Below are 14,315 nucleotides of genomic sequence, written 5' to 3'. Positions count from 1 at the left end.
CACTGTGGCTACTGTTATGGGGCCTGTAGACCACTCCCACTAATGACTTATTTCTCCTACTACTCCTCATCTCCACCCAAACCGATTCTACATCTTGATCTCCTGAACCAAGGTCAGCTCTAACTATTGCACCAATGCCCTCTTTGATTATCAGTGCTACCCTGCCGCCTTTACCTAACATGCACTGTTATACTCAAGATCAATAAACTTTTGCATTCTTACAGAATTGCAGTGCTAATCACAGGTTGGGTGCATTAAATTTCATCAGTGTTCAACCTTTGTGCCATGCCAATTACTACGGATGGAGGAACCATACAGAAATTTGCATACGTTGAACTTTTTAGCCTTAGAAATGTTTAATTTGCTAGTTGAAAAATGACACAGGACAAGCAGTTAAGTGGAAAGAAATTAGTCAAAAAGAAATAGAAAATATGCCTGGAAAAAGGAGCCCTAGCAAAATTGGAGTCAATGGGAATCAGGGGGGAAACTCTCCGCTGGTTGGAGTCATACCTAGTACAAAGGAAGATGGTTGTGGTTGTTGGAGGTCAATCATCTCAGTTGCAGGGCATCACTGCAGGAGTTCCTCAGGATAGTGTCTTAGGCCCAAACATCTTCAGCTGCCTCATCAATGACCTTCCTTCCACCATAAGGTCAGAAGTGGGAATGTTCGCTGATGATTGCACAATGTTCAGCACCATTTGCGACTCCTCAGATATTGAAGCAGTCCACGTACAAATGTAATAAGACCTGGACAATATCCAGACTTGGGCTGACAAGTGGCAAGTAACATTCACGCCACACAAGTGCCAGGCAACGATCAGCTCCAACAAGAGAGAATCTAACCATCGCCCCTTGACATTCAATGGCATCACCACTGCTGAATCCCCCACTATCAACAACCTGGGGGTTACCATTGACCAGAAACTGAACTGGACTAGCCTTATGCTCCAGGACCAGGTCAGAGGAGTCCTGTGGCGAGTAACTCACCTCCTGACTCCCCAGAGTCTGTCCACCATCTACAGGCACAAGTCAGGAATGTGATGGAATACTCTCCACTTGTCTAGATGAGTGCACCTCCAACAACACTTAAGAAGCTTGACCCCATCCAGGACAAAGCAGCATGCTTGATTGGCATCCCTTCCACAAACATTCACTCCCTCCATCACCGAATAACAGTGGCAGCAGTGTGTACCATTTACAAAATGCACTGCTGAAACTCACCAAAGCTCCTTCAGCTGCACCTTCCAAACCAACAACTACTACCATTTAGAAGCACAAGGGCAGGCAGCAGATACATGGGGACACAACCACCTGCGAGTTCCCCCCCAAGCCACTCACCATCCTGACTTGGAAATATATTGCTGTTCCTTCATTGTTGCTGGGTCAAAGTCCTGGAACTCCCTACCTAACAGCACTGTGGGTGTACCTATACCACAGGGACTGCAGTGGTTCAAGAAGGCAGCTCACCACCACCTTCTCGAGGGCAATTAGGGATGGGCAATAAATGCTGGCCTGGCCGGTGATGCCAACATCCCGTAAATGAATTTAAAAAAAGACTTTTGGCTGAGATCGCTCACCTTAGCAACAATCTGAAATTAAGGAAGTCTGCCTGAGACCTTGGTGTCAACATTTGAACCTACCTCTTTGGCCAGGCTTTTGGTCATCTGACCTAATATCTCCTCACGTGGCTTGATGTCATACTTTGTTTTGTAATACTCCTGAGAAGCACCTTGGCTTTAAAGGTGCTATATAAATATAAGTAGTTGTTTTTGAGATATTGATATAGCAGAGTGTTTAATGCCCCAAAATTAGTAATTTTAAAGGATGTCTAGGCGGGTGCATTTTAAAGTCTTTATTTTATGATAGCAATATAAACATCACTGACCCAAAAACAAATTCATAAGTACCCTACCTGACTGTACTGTTGTTAGGATTTTGCATGTCCTGATGTAGTTTTATTACCCACTCTTGGTACTCTTGTTTTTGAATTGCCATTAATTGTTTCAGCTCATTGGCCCACTTGTTCTCCAATACCTGAACACAGAAATTTTATCCACATTACAGAATTAAGTAACATAAGTCTTTTAAACCTTTTTTTGGATTTGAGGCAATGGTCTTAACAAGACCAGACATCTTTGTATATTCTAGTGGAGATGTGCAGACACAGCTAGAATAGTGCCTGTTCACACTGTAGAAATCCTGATACAGAACAGTACTTCAGATTGCAGTCAGCATCAGAGATGAAGATTTTAATATTTGCTCCACATTAAGTTAGCATGGGTGGAGGTTCAGTGGAGCACTTCCCATTTTTCCCAAATAATCTTTTGCAATCAGTTGTATTACCTGTTGGGATTCAAAATGCTGAGCAGCAACTAAGTTTACATCTTGATCTGTAAGGGTTTTTCCTAGTTCTTGCATCACTTTGTCCATTTCCACAGAATGCCTGGAAGAAATTAAATACAAGTGTATTTCTTTTTCCTTGGAACAGGAATAAAATAATAATCCTTCTAAAACAGTAAAAGCAAGGAAAAATTGTAATATCACACATCAAAATATGGATTAAGCTTCACTAGATTATATCAAATGTAAATCACTCAAATTCAATTTGCTTTGAAGATGAACAGTAAAAAAGAACCTGAAATGTTACATGTTAAATTTAGTCACAATATTAATTTAAAGGAGGAGTTGAAGATTTTTATAGGTATGGTGCTGTCCATTGCAAGTGGACATATTATCCCTAAGTTGCTAGCAGTACAGAGCTAGATATAAAAAGAGATGTACCCAAAACTAATGAATATCCACTGCCATCAATTTAGTTCCCTCAAACTTTTGGACTCTCTAACTTTCAAAATCAAATGCTCTAAATTTTATCAGCGCTCCATATTTAAATAATCAAAATATTTTCCAGATAAACTCGACACCAATGATCATACTCCTATCAAACAGCAATTAGTTCTTGCCTGGAATTCCATGGTTATTAAGTTACTGTCTCATTTGTTGTGGTTTCAACATTATTCAGCTAGTTTCTTGAATAAGAGTGGCATTCCCTCTTGGTGCTGGTTGGAGAAAGCTGGATTTTCTGTGGATACTTTTACGCAAGATAACTACAAACCTTTCCTGCAGCTTCTTCAATTCCATGTCTCTTTCACTAATAAGTTCTGAGACTCTGACAAAGTAATTATGTTCCAAGTTGAGTAGAGCTTCAGAGGCTGGAGAATGAATTAAATCATGATAAACATCTGCAAAATCTTCATCCCAACTAGGCTCTTCAGGCCTAGCATATTCTAATGTTGTCTAGAAAATATTAAAAACAATTAAGTAATTACAGCTTGATGTCTTGTATTATTTGTTTAAAATACAGAATAAGGTCAGAGGCATAGAATGTTGCAACCCAACTTGTCACATGGCGTTTGACATAGGAACAGAGGGCTTAAGAAGAAGTAGAAAAGTATTAAGAGGCTAAATGCAGGTAATTTTGTAAACCATATAATGACAAGAATTATGTAGCTGTAAAATATGGGAAATTACTTTCAAACTGCTTCCTCTGTACGATAGGTGCTCTCTACTTTTTTTTAAACAGTGCATTTAACCTCATTAGCAGTGTGATTTAATGAATATCATACTGTGACCTGGTATCATGAGCTAGTCTGTCAGTATTGCTGTTATTCTTCTGGTTCCAAAAGGAAAGGAAGGAAAAAAACACTTGCTTAAGTAAAAAAAAGTTCGACAATGAAACACTCCAATATGCCAAAATATCAAAAAAGTAAAGCAGTCTGTCATGAGTTGCATTCAAACCCAATACCCATAATCTCCAATGCCACAACACTGCATAAATCACAGGGGCTCAACTTTGTATTGCTACTATGTTAAATCCTAGTCACTTAAAAATTGAGCCTCGCTAAATACAGAAGACAAAACTGCATTATTCACATGGGGGTTTTATCAACAGTCCTCTGAACTGACCTTATGATTTACATTTCAGGTGCAGCTAACACTATCCCTGCATGAAACAAAAAATCTTTCCTGCGTTATTAATTATCTGAGTGGTTTTACCATTTTACATATCAGGTATTACCACTGATAAAAGCTAGAGACTTAATTTTTGAAATACTTACCTCATGGTAAGCTTTAGCCCAAGTATTAATGAACTGTTCTGTACACACATCATTGGTTTTTAATTTTTCTAAGGCAGCTTCTGATTCTTTATCATAATTCTTCTTAGTTTCTTCATCGACAAACTGATCAAGAGAATTTTTTAAATCTGTAGGACATTTAAACCAGAGTTGAATGAGTATTTTTCCCTCCAAAAAAAACCCAATAAATTAATTTAATGATGAAAATGCAACCAAATTTCATCCATTTTGTACTGATATATCTAATTTTCCAGAACATATTATCCAGAATGGTACAGATTTATAAAACATATTATAAAGAGTTTAAAATTTTACATGTGGTATATTTTTTCATTTTTCTGTGATCATGCTGAGAAATTTTAGGGCTGGGGAACAGAACATACTCCCATTTTTAAGGCAGCCAGTGTTGAGTGCACCCAGATCATGTTTCATACAGCTAAATAGAAAAAGGTTCCCTCTAACCTGCCCCAAGGAGGAGATCATGTGGCACAGTGGGAGTGTCCCAGCCTCTGAGCCAAATGTTCTGGATTCATGTCCCATTCCAGGCCTTGATGGCAAAGGAAGGTGCGTTCTTAACGCAGCCAAACAGGTTGAGTATCAACTTGTAAATCCTTCCAACATACGCTCATGGCAAGCAGTAAGAGTGGGAGAGATTCCTGGTCAGCCATGTGATGGAAAGAAATTGGAGCCTCTACAATCACCATTCATATTTCCAGAATACAATATGCATTTTTTAAAAATTCATTATTTGGGATGTGGGCATCGCTGGCTAGGCCAGCATTTATTGCCCATCCCTGATTGCCCTTGAGGTGGCGGTGGTGAGCTGCCTTCTTGAACCACTGCAGTTCCAGTGGTGTAGCAACTCGGATTCCTGGGGGACACTCAGGAATGGCTCAGTTGGCTGGAAGGCTAGTGTGGAACAGATTGGTACCAACGGCGCAGGGTTCGATCCCCATTCCGGTTATGGTGGATTTGGGATCTGCCTCCTTGCTCTACCCATGCCGATCACAGCATTCTGGGCCGTGCCTGCCTTCCGGCAGAGAGCTCATGAAGTAGAAGAAGAAGAAGAAAAAAAACTGCCCCAATAATGTGCCTCAGTCCCAGCTTTAAAAGTTTATTCCCACTGCTTCAGTGTAACAATCTTCCATTTTCCACACCAAGAGGTAGCAGCACAGTGGTATACGGGCAGGAGGGAGTTGCCGTGGGAGTCCTCAACATCGACTCCAGACTCCATGAAGCCTCATGGCATCAGGCCAAACATGGGCAAGGAAACCTCCTGCTGATTACCACGAACCGACCCCTCTCAGCTGATGAATCAGTACTCCTCTATGTTGAACAGCACTTGGAGGAAGCACTAAGGGTGACAAGGGTGCTGAACACACTCTGGGTGGGGGACTTCAATGTCCATCACCAAGAGTGGCTCGGTAGCGCCAGTACAGGCTGACTTAGCCGAGTCCTAAAGGACATAGCTGCTAGACTGGGGTCTGCAGCATGTGGTGAGGGAACCAACAAGAGGCAAAAACATACTTGACCTCATGCCTGCCGCAGATGCATCTGTCCATGACAGTATGGGAAGGAGTGACCAAAGCACAGTTCTAGTGGAGACAAAGTCCTGTCTTCACTTTGTGGATACCCATTTGGATTGTGGTACTACCACCATGCTAAATGAGATAGATTCGAACAGATCTAGCAACTCAATACCGGGCAACCATTAGGCGCTGTGGGCCATCAGCAGCAGCAGAATTGTACTCAACCATAATCTGTAACCTCATGGCCCAGCATAACCCCCACTCTGCCATTACTACCAAGCCAGGGGATCAACTCTGGTTCAATGAAATATGCAGGAGGGCACATCAGAAGCAGCACCAGGCAGACCTAAAAATGAGGTGTCAACCTGGTGAAGCTACAACACAGGACGACGTCTGCCAAACAGCATAAGCAGCAAGTGATAGACAGAGCTAAGCGACCCCACAATCAACGGATTAGATATAAGCTCTGCAGTCCTGCCATATCCAGTCATGAATGGCGATGGACAATTAAACAACTCACTGGAGGAGGGGGCTCCACAAATATCCCTATCCTCAATGAGGGAGCCCAGCATATCAGTGTAAAAGAGAAATCCGAAGCATTTGCTAAAATCTTCAGCCAGAAGTGCCAAGTGGATGATTCACCTCGGCCTCCTCCAGAGGTCCCCAGCATCACAGGTGCCAGGCTTCAGCCAATTCGACTCACCCCACGTGATATCAAGAAACGGCTGAAGGCATACGGCTGAACGGCTGGATATTGCAAAGGCTATGGGCCCTGACAACATTCTGGCAATAGTACCGAAGACTTGTGCTCCAGAACTTGCCGTGCCCCTAGCCAAGCTGTTCCAGTACAGCTACAACACTGGCATCCATCCGACAATGTGAAAAATTGCCCAGGTATGTCCTGTACACAAAAAGCAGGAAAATCCAACCCGGTCAATTACCGATCCATCAATCTACTCTCCATCATCAGTAAAATGATGAATGGGGTCATCAACAGTGCTGTTAAGCGACACTTGCTTAGCAATAACCTGCACACTAATGCTTAGTTTGGGTTCCGCTAGGGCCACTCAGCTCCTGACCTCATTACAGCCTTGGTTCAAACATGGACAAAAGAGCGGGACTCCAGAGGAGAGGTGAGACTGACTGCCCTTAATATCAAGGTCGCATTTGAACAAGTGAGGCCTCAAGGAGCCTGAGCAAAACTGGAGTCAATGGGAATCAAGGATTAAACTCTCCACTGGTTGGAATCATACCTAGCACAAAAGAAGATGGCTGTTGATGGTCGAACATCTCATTTCTAGGGCATCTCTGCTGGAGTTCCTCTGGGTACAGTCCTAGGCCCAACCATCTTCAGCTGCTTCATCAATGACCTTCCCTCTATCATAAGGTCAGAAGTGGGGATGTTCATGATTATTGCACAATGTTCAGCACCATTTGCGACTCCTCAGATGCTGAAGCAGTCCATGTCCAAGTGCAGTAAGACTTGGACAATATCCAGGCTTGGGTTGCTAAGTGGCAAGTAACATTCGTGCCACACAAGTGCCAGGCAATGACCATCTCTCCAAAAAGAGAGAATCTAACCATCGCCCTTTGACATTCAATGGCATTACCATCACTGAATCCCCCACTATCAACATCCTGAGAGTTACCATTGACCAGAAACTGAACTGGACTAGGGATATAAATACTGTGGCTACAAGACCATGTCAGAGGCTGGGAATCCTGCAGCAGGTAACTCACCTCTGGACTCTCCAAAGCCTGTCCACCATCTACAAGGCACAAGTCAGGAGTGTGTTGAAATAGTCTCCACTTGCCTGGATGAGTGTAGCTCCAACAACACTCAAGAAGGTTGACATCATCCAGGACAAAGCAGCCTGCTTGATTGGCACCCCATCCACAAATATTCACTCCCTCCACCACTGACGCAATGGCAGCAGTATGGACCATCTACAAGATGCTCTGCAGGAACTCACCAAGGCTCCTTAGACAGCACCTACCAAACCCAAGATCGCTAACATCTAGAAGGACAAGGGCAGCAGGCACATGGGAACAATACCACCTGGAAGTTCCCCTCCAAGCCACTCACCATCCTGACTTGATAATATATCGCCGCCATTCCTTCACTGTTGCTGAGTCAAAATCCTGGAACTCCCTCCCTAACAGCACTGTGGGTGTACCTGCATCAGAAGGACTGCAGCGGTTCAAGATGGCAGCTCAAGGGCAATTACGGATGGGCAACAACACCCACAATCCATGAATGAATAAAAAAACAATTGTCATGTAGCCACTCCAAGGAAGACTTAATGCCAAAATAACATGAAATTAAAGGCTGTTTTATGCTGGATGACAGGTAAACGCATGATCAGTATTAAATGGATTTCATTGCACAGGAGCCAGATGAGAGTTTCATGAGAGCATCAGTCTGGGATACATTTGAACCCAGATAACAAGGGTGAATGATCAGCGTATAATTCACTCTACTGTCCCCAGTTGTATTGTTAAGAAATAATTATTTATTGGTTCCATTTGACATGTGCACAAAGTGTCATGGAGCTTACTGTCAGTGTAAGGTGCAAAGGGGATACTCTTAACTGTTGAAATTTAATATAGATATTATAAACTGCAATTTGGGTCAGAAGACATGTGTAACCAGTTTATTTCTGCAAAAAAAATTTTAAGTGCATAATTGTTTTTAGTTATGAACCAAAAATTTGCAATTACATAAATGCCATTCAAATTTCAAAATAAAATGCTTGTTTTTTTAAATAGAAACAAAAAGGGTTGTTTTCAAAATGTAAATTTTGGCACTTCCTAACCTTTGTATGCTTTCCTTCTCCTTACTGCCTCCTTCGGAGGAAAAGAAGGTAACCAAAACAAATCAATTGCCAATTTTAATGTGTACACTAACAGCACACGAACTACAATGGAAAATGTTGCAAAGCACTAGTTGTGGGAGTGTGATAAACAAGACAGCACAGCTCATCATCTAGCTAAGAGAGTACTAAGGGGTGGGCAGACAGGCCAACCAGCTGGCTCATAGCACAAGGGATGGTTCAAAAAGGGAAAGTTGGAGATTTCTTAATACTGGAGGAGGCAGGAGGATTACAGCAATGCTAAATTGCCAAAGCAAGATGTATCACATACCACAAGTCTGGAAAATGGGACACATGGTCTTCAAATTACAGTACAACTTAACAAAAACTTAGAATTATCTAGCACCTTTAACATAATAAAAATCCAAAGGCACTTCACAAGAGCATTATAAAACAAAATTTGACACCAAGCCATTTAAGAAGATATTAGGTCAGATGATCAAAAGCTTGGTCATACGGAGGGTCTTAAAGAAGCAAAGCAAGGTAGAGAGGTGGAGAGGTGTAAGGAGAGTATCCCAGCGTATAGGGACAAGGCACTGGAAGGCAAGGGTACTAATGGTGGAGCAATTAAAATCAAGAATGCTCAAGAGACCAAAATTAGAGGAATGCAGATATCTGAGGGTTGTAGGGTTGGAGATTACAACGAAAGGCAGGGGTGAAGCCAGGATGGGTTTTGAAAACAAGGATGGGAATTTTAAAATAAAGATGTAGCTTGACAATGCGGATCAGCGAGCACTGGGGTGACAGGTGAACAGGGGTTGGTGCAAGTTAAGACAAAACGTACTCACCATTTTCAACAAAATAAGGAAGATTATGTAAGAGCATAAGACGGCCATGTAAATCATTGATACTTCCTTGCATAGGGATCTGGATGGGTGCAGTCAGCACACATGACTGCTGTCCTGTCTTGAAATTAAAGACAAATGTTTTTTTTGATGGCCGAAAATTTGCAGGATTCTCTTTCATTCTTGTACTCATTAACATCTCTCTGGTTCTGAAACAATTAACAATAGTTTATAGCACCAGTAGGTCATAATACAGTAGATTATTGCACTAGTTTGTTGTACAACTGATTATAGTCCCAGTAGATTCAGAATCATACAACTTACAGCACAAAAGGAGCCCACACAGTGCACTGCACATCCAAGGTGTGGAAGAAAGAACCTTTGGTTGCATGAAAATTAAGCTGCACAATATACAGGTCCTAGGGGTTTATACAATACAGGAGTAGGATCCCATATGTGATCTTGCTAATCTGCTTGTCGTGTGTTAATATACATGGTGCAGATTTTCTCAGGTCTCATCAAGCCAGGTTGTTTCATATGGTTTATGAAGGATGTGGAATGAAGAAAAATATATATATTTTTGCCACTTATAGTATAAATTTACAAGACAGTTTAAAAGAAAATCCATCTATTTTAAAGTCTCGACAGACAGCAAGCATCATGAGACTAGGAGGATGTAGAAATGTTCTTATTCAAGACATTTATTCTTTTAACAAAACATTTATAATGATCTCAAGTCTATTCAAAAGTATTATGTTTCTTTAAGAGAGGAAATACATTTGTAATGTTGAGAACTTGCCACACCTTGCAATTTGTCATTATAATCAAGGTGGGAGAAAATGAATTTTATTTATATTGTGTTACATCATTAGCTTCTTATTTTCTTGCTATAGTAAAAGAAAGATATGCATTAATGTGGTCCTTTTCATGATCTGAGGATGCAGCAAAGCATATAATAGCCATTAAGTACTTCTGAAATTTTGTCACTGTTGTAATATAGGGAAACAAGGCAGCAAATTTGTGCATAGTAAGGCTCCACAAACAGAAATGTGATAATGACCATCTTTTTCTTTAGTGATGTTGGTGGTGGGGTAAATTTTGGCCAGGACATTGGAGATAGCTCCCCTGCTCTTCTTCAAAATAGTTTCATGTGGTGAAATGAAAATATGCGGAGAAACATGTGTGGTTGACTGGCCTGTTCATACAAATGTAACATTCCATGATTCTATCTTTCCCAATACAAATGTAACATTCCATGATTCTATCTTTCCCTCAGTTCTCTCCTCTTCCCACAGAGGCACTTTACCCCATGATGTGTACCTTACTGCCAATCTTATGCGAAGTAAGTACTTTATGTTGCTGTTTTATTCTGGGACTCTGTGCTGGCTGTGGGAATTCCTCATTTACCGTGGGACCAGGAATTCTCACTTGCAGAACAAAAATCTGTTTGATAGCCAATGCATCCAGAACTAGCTATGAAGTCAGTAAATGAAGCACAATAATTTCCTGGCCAGATCCTTTGGGGCTGTAAAGTAGTTGTTGCAGGACAAACTTGTAATTCAACTGATGATTTGCTTTCTTAGGGGATAAAAAGTGTATACATGTGCATATACTATCTACACCTAGCTATGCTGATGTCTGAACCTTAAGCAACTATTTCAAAATCAGTACATCATGTTTATAAATTGCACAGATGCATCCACTCCATACAAACTTGATTACCACAATTTATAAATATTTCCAAAAATTTTAAAATAGCAGTTTAAACATCAGGGTTTTGATTTCAAGTTTTGCCTGAATAATTAAAATATTTAAGTAAAATCCTGGCCTAAATGACAGAAAAAACAAATAGTAAGTTTGTAAACATGCTGATGAAGGATATACACCCAAAACGTCATATCCTCTATTGTAGATGCTGACTGACATGCTGTGTATTTCCATAATCTGTTTTTATTTAAGATTTTTGACAATGGCCCAGATATTGCAGCCCCAATAGAGATGAACACTGAGAGGTTCACTTTTATTGAGGGTCGCAATGGCACAGCAACTTCTGGCGTGCATACGCTGCCGAAAACCAGAAGTTGCAATGCGCCTCAATGGACTCCGGAGAAGCATACGCTAATGATCCCACTGAAACGCTCTGTAAAGCCGCTGGGATCTGTAATTTGACAATTTGAGCTGATATCCCACAAGTTACAATGATTTTCATGACTAATTTTTAAAACTGATATTAGTAGGAGCAGAGCCTGTTCGGGAGATACCACACTATAAATTAATGAGCCCTGTAACCCAAAACACTGCACCACAAATAAATCGAAATGTGCTAAATATTTCCAAACAATGGGGTCTTTTGAAATGTGACTATGCCTCAAGCTGACTATCATTATGTAGTATACAAATGTGTGCTGATGCAGTGAACTTATGATTGTAAAGATGCATAAATCAGTATGTACTTCCCATCTAAGATCAAATTTTTACCAATTTAAATGATTCCCATAGAGAACAATAACTTTTAAAAAGAAATTCAAACTTCCAGTTAGTTGAAAGATTAACACAGATTTCACGTTTTAAGATTTTGTCTGTAACAAAAGACTAAATGCACTATTGTCCAAATACTTTGTAGGCAACTTATACTTTAAACCACTAACAGAATATTCCCCTGCTTCTTTTGACACAACCAAAAACATACTTCACAGAAACACTTTACATTGTCCTTTAAGTAGTCATTCAATTTTCCCAGAACCAGTCCAAGGTGATTCTTAGCTCTCAAGGGCTTACTTCTGCTCTTTTCTTTTCTCAGCCTGGGAACTTTTAAACCCAGAACTGTCTTTCACAGCGAGGTTTCTCCCTGGAGATTCTCTCTCTAGCACAAGCTAGATGAATCTTCGAGCCTAGTTTTAACTCCTCAAAAGGTTGGGTTTTTCAATTCGCCTGCGAGATCCTACCCACATTCCTGAATGGTGAACCAACGTCTTGCTGCCTATTGCTGCTCTCCCTCTTCTGTCTGAGAGTTTTCAGGGATATCTTAGACCCTTCCCTCTCAAAGCCCCTCTCCATGGTGATGTGAATCTTATGGGCCTTGAATCTAGGTAGAAATACTGATTAGCTATGCTCGAGACACCAACTCACTTTTATCTTGGAAGTAAATGGACAGTTTAAAGCACAACTGTTTACAACCCGATATTCTAACTTTTCTGTCACTCATAAGGCTGAATCTTACTTACATCGGGCGGGCTGGGCAGGAGCGGGCGGGGAACCAATCATCACCCGCGATCGGCTGCGCGCTGCCATTTTACATGGGCGGGCCAATTAAGGCCTGTCCAGCGTAATACATGTTCTGTAGTGCTCAGCTCTACCTGTGCGGGCGGGGAGAGGAGGGAGAGTCAGGGCCTGCGCTCTTTCGCACGTGCGCACGAAAAAGCGCAGCAAGCTACCTCAGGGAGATTAAATTCATAATAAAACCTTTGAATAAAGGAAGTTAAAAATTATTTAAACATGTCCCATCATGTGACAGTGTCACATGAGCTGGGACATGTTTGTGAATTTTGCAAAATTTAATTAATTATTTTATAAAACCTTCAGGAAACTTCATCCCGCCCACGGATGAGGTTTCCTGAAAAACGCGAAGACCACTTGGGCTCTTCACCTGCCCTACAACCTTAAGGTTGGACGGGTAGCGTGGTTAACTACTTTAATTGCTTTTTTAATGGCCTTAATAGGCTGTTGACAATTTGGTGGGCACCCAGCCACCTCTGGCGTGCGCCCGCCCAACAAAATATCAAAATAACGCACGATGACATTGGGATGTATACCCGGCCTCATCGCACGTCATTTTACGCATCAGCATGTCGGGCCTGCCCCCGCATGCAACGGCAACATTCTGGCCATAGTCTATCCACTGTTAGCACACAGGCCGCTGTCCTTGTTACCAAATGTAAACATCCTGCACCTTCTTCCCAGTAAAAGAATCTGGGCCCCCTTTTATCTCTAACAATCAAACCACCCAGGCTCGCTATCAAACAGACTTCAGAACAGGTCACACGACCCCTTGATTTTCCTTCAATTAAAGACACAGTCCAAAAACATAACAATTGTAACAATTTGCATTGGAATTAAAAACAGAACATGAAAGGAAATAGAGTGTTTTGCTATTAAGCTATTAGGAGACATGAAAGATTTAGTTATTATTATTCTCCCCAGTATTGGGAAGAAAGTGAGTGAGAGAAAGCAAGGCGCTTCTCCATAGGGAGGCTATAAAATAGCAAACCAAACTGCTCACTCTCATGTTTGTGTACCTTCACTCACTTGTTACCACAGGAAAAGGCCATTGCTTTCCTCCTTGGATACATGATACAAAGTGGTAGAATGGAAAAAAAACAATGGTATGATCAGAGGAAGTAAATGATTTGTGCCTGAAGTTCTCTTTTGCAATTGTAAATGGGAAAGAAATAAATCTGCCCTTAAAGTGTACATACTGTGATTGTTATTTCTCCTTCAATGAGCCCTGAATCTTTCATGTGGTTCAGTAGATTTTGTTGTAGAACACAAACTTTCAAGGTAGGAAACCTGGACGTCTGCATTCAGCATAGGATCTGATACTATTTTTTTATTATTGATTCTGCTGTCCAGGCTGCTAGATACATCAACTTGCAGTGATGTAACAGGAAGCTGGGAATGTAGGAAGGAATGAGAGGCATAACCTACACTGTCCTCCTGACTGCCTCATCAAAGGCTGCATTCAGAATGACTACAAAATCCACAAACCAGACATTCCCACCTTCAGAGTTAAAGAAGAGCAATGTGAAGGTGGGAAGAGCAGAAAAAGATATCAATAAAGGACAAGGTTAAACAATTTTTTTAAAAAATACTCACTGCAGCAGAATACCAGACAAGACTGACTCTACATGTTATGTTGGCTGAAGGGTCTAGAATAAGGGGTTGCAGTCTCAGGATGTAGGGTAGGCCATTTAGGGCTGAGATGAGGAGAACCTTCTT

The 14,315-nt window shown here is 41.3% G+C and overlaps 1 protein-coding gene across 6 annotated transcripts in view; it reads right to left on the bottom strand.

The window, feature by feature from the left end:
- ferry3 (FERRY endosomal RAB5 effector complex subunit 3) overlaps positions 1–14,315 on the bottom strand; it is a 70,001-nt gene that overhangs the window by 45,161 nt on the left and 10,525 nt on the right. For 3 of the 6 annotated variants that reach the window (XM_078553396.1, XM_078553399.1, XM_078553397.1), the window contains 5 exons: positions 9,324–9,529; positions 4,116–4,261; positions 3,113–3,294; positions 2,344–2,443; positions 1,913–2,034 (listed from right to left, as the gene is read on the bottom strand). In XM_078553396.1, coding sequence (XP_078409522.1) covers positions 1,913–2,034; positions 2,344–2,443; positions 3,113–3,294; positions 4,116–4,261; positions 9,324–9,519 — 746 coding nt within the window. In that variant the 5' untranslated portion in view covers positions 9,520–9,529. Of the gene's footprint in view, positions 1–1,912; positions 2,035–2,343; positions 2,444–3,112; positions 3,295–3,629; positions 3,671–4,115; positions 4,262–9,323; positions 9,530–14,315 lie in introns of those variants that run through there. The other 3 variants (XM_078553398.1, XM_078553401.1, XM_078553400.1) reach the window with 3 other exon arrangements.

The sequence above is a fragment of the Cetorhinus maximus genome, chromosome 12 (assembly GCF_964194155.1).
Source record: "Cetorhinus maximus chromosome 12, sCetMax3.hap1.1, whole genome shotgun sequence".
NCBI classification, from domain to species: Eukaryota; Metazoa; Chordata; class Chondrichthyes; order Lamniformes; family Cetorhinidae; genus Cetorhinus; species Cetorhinus maximus.
This window is presented reverse-complemented; position numbering and strand designations above follow the sequence as displayed.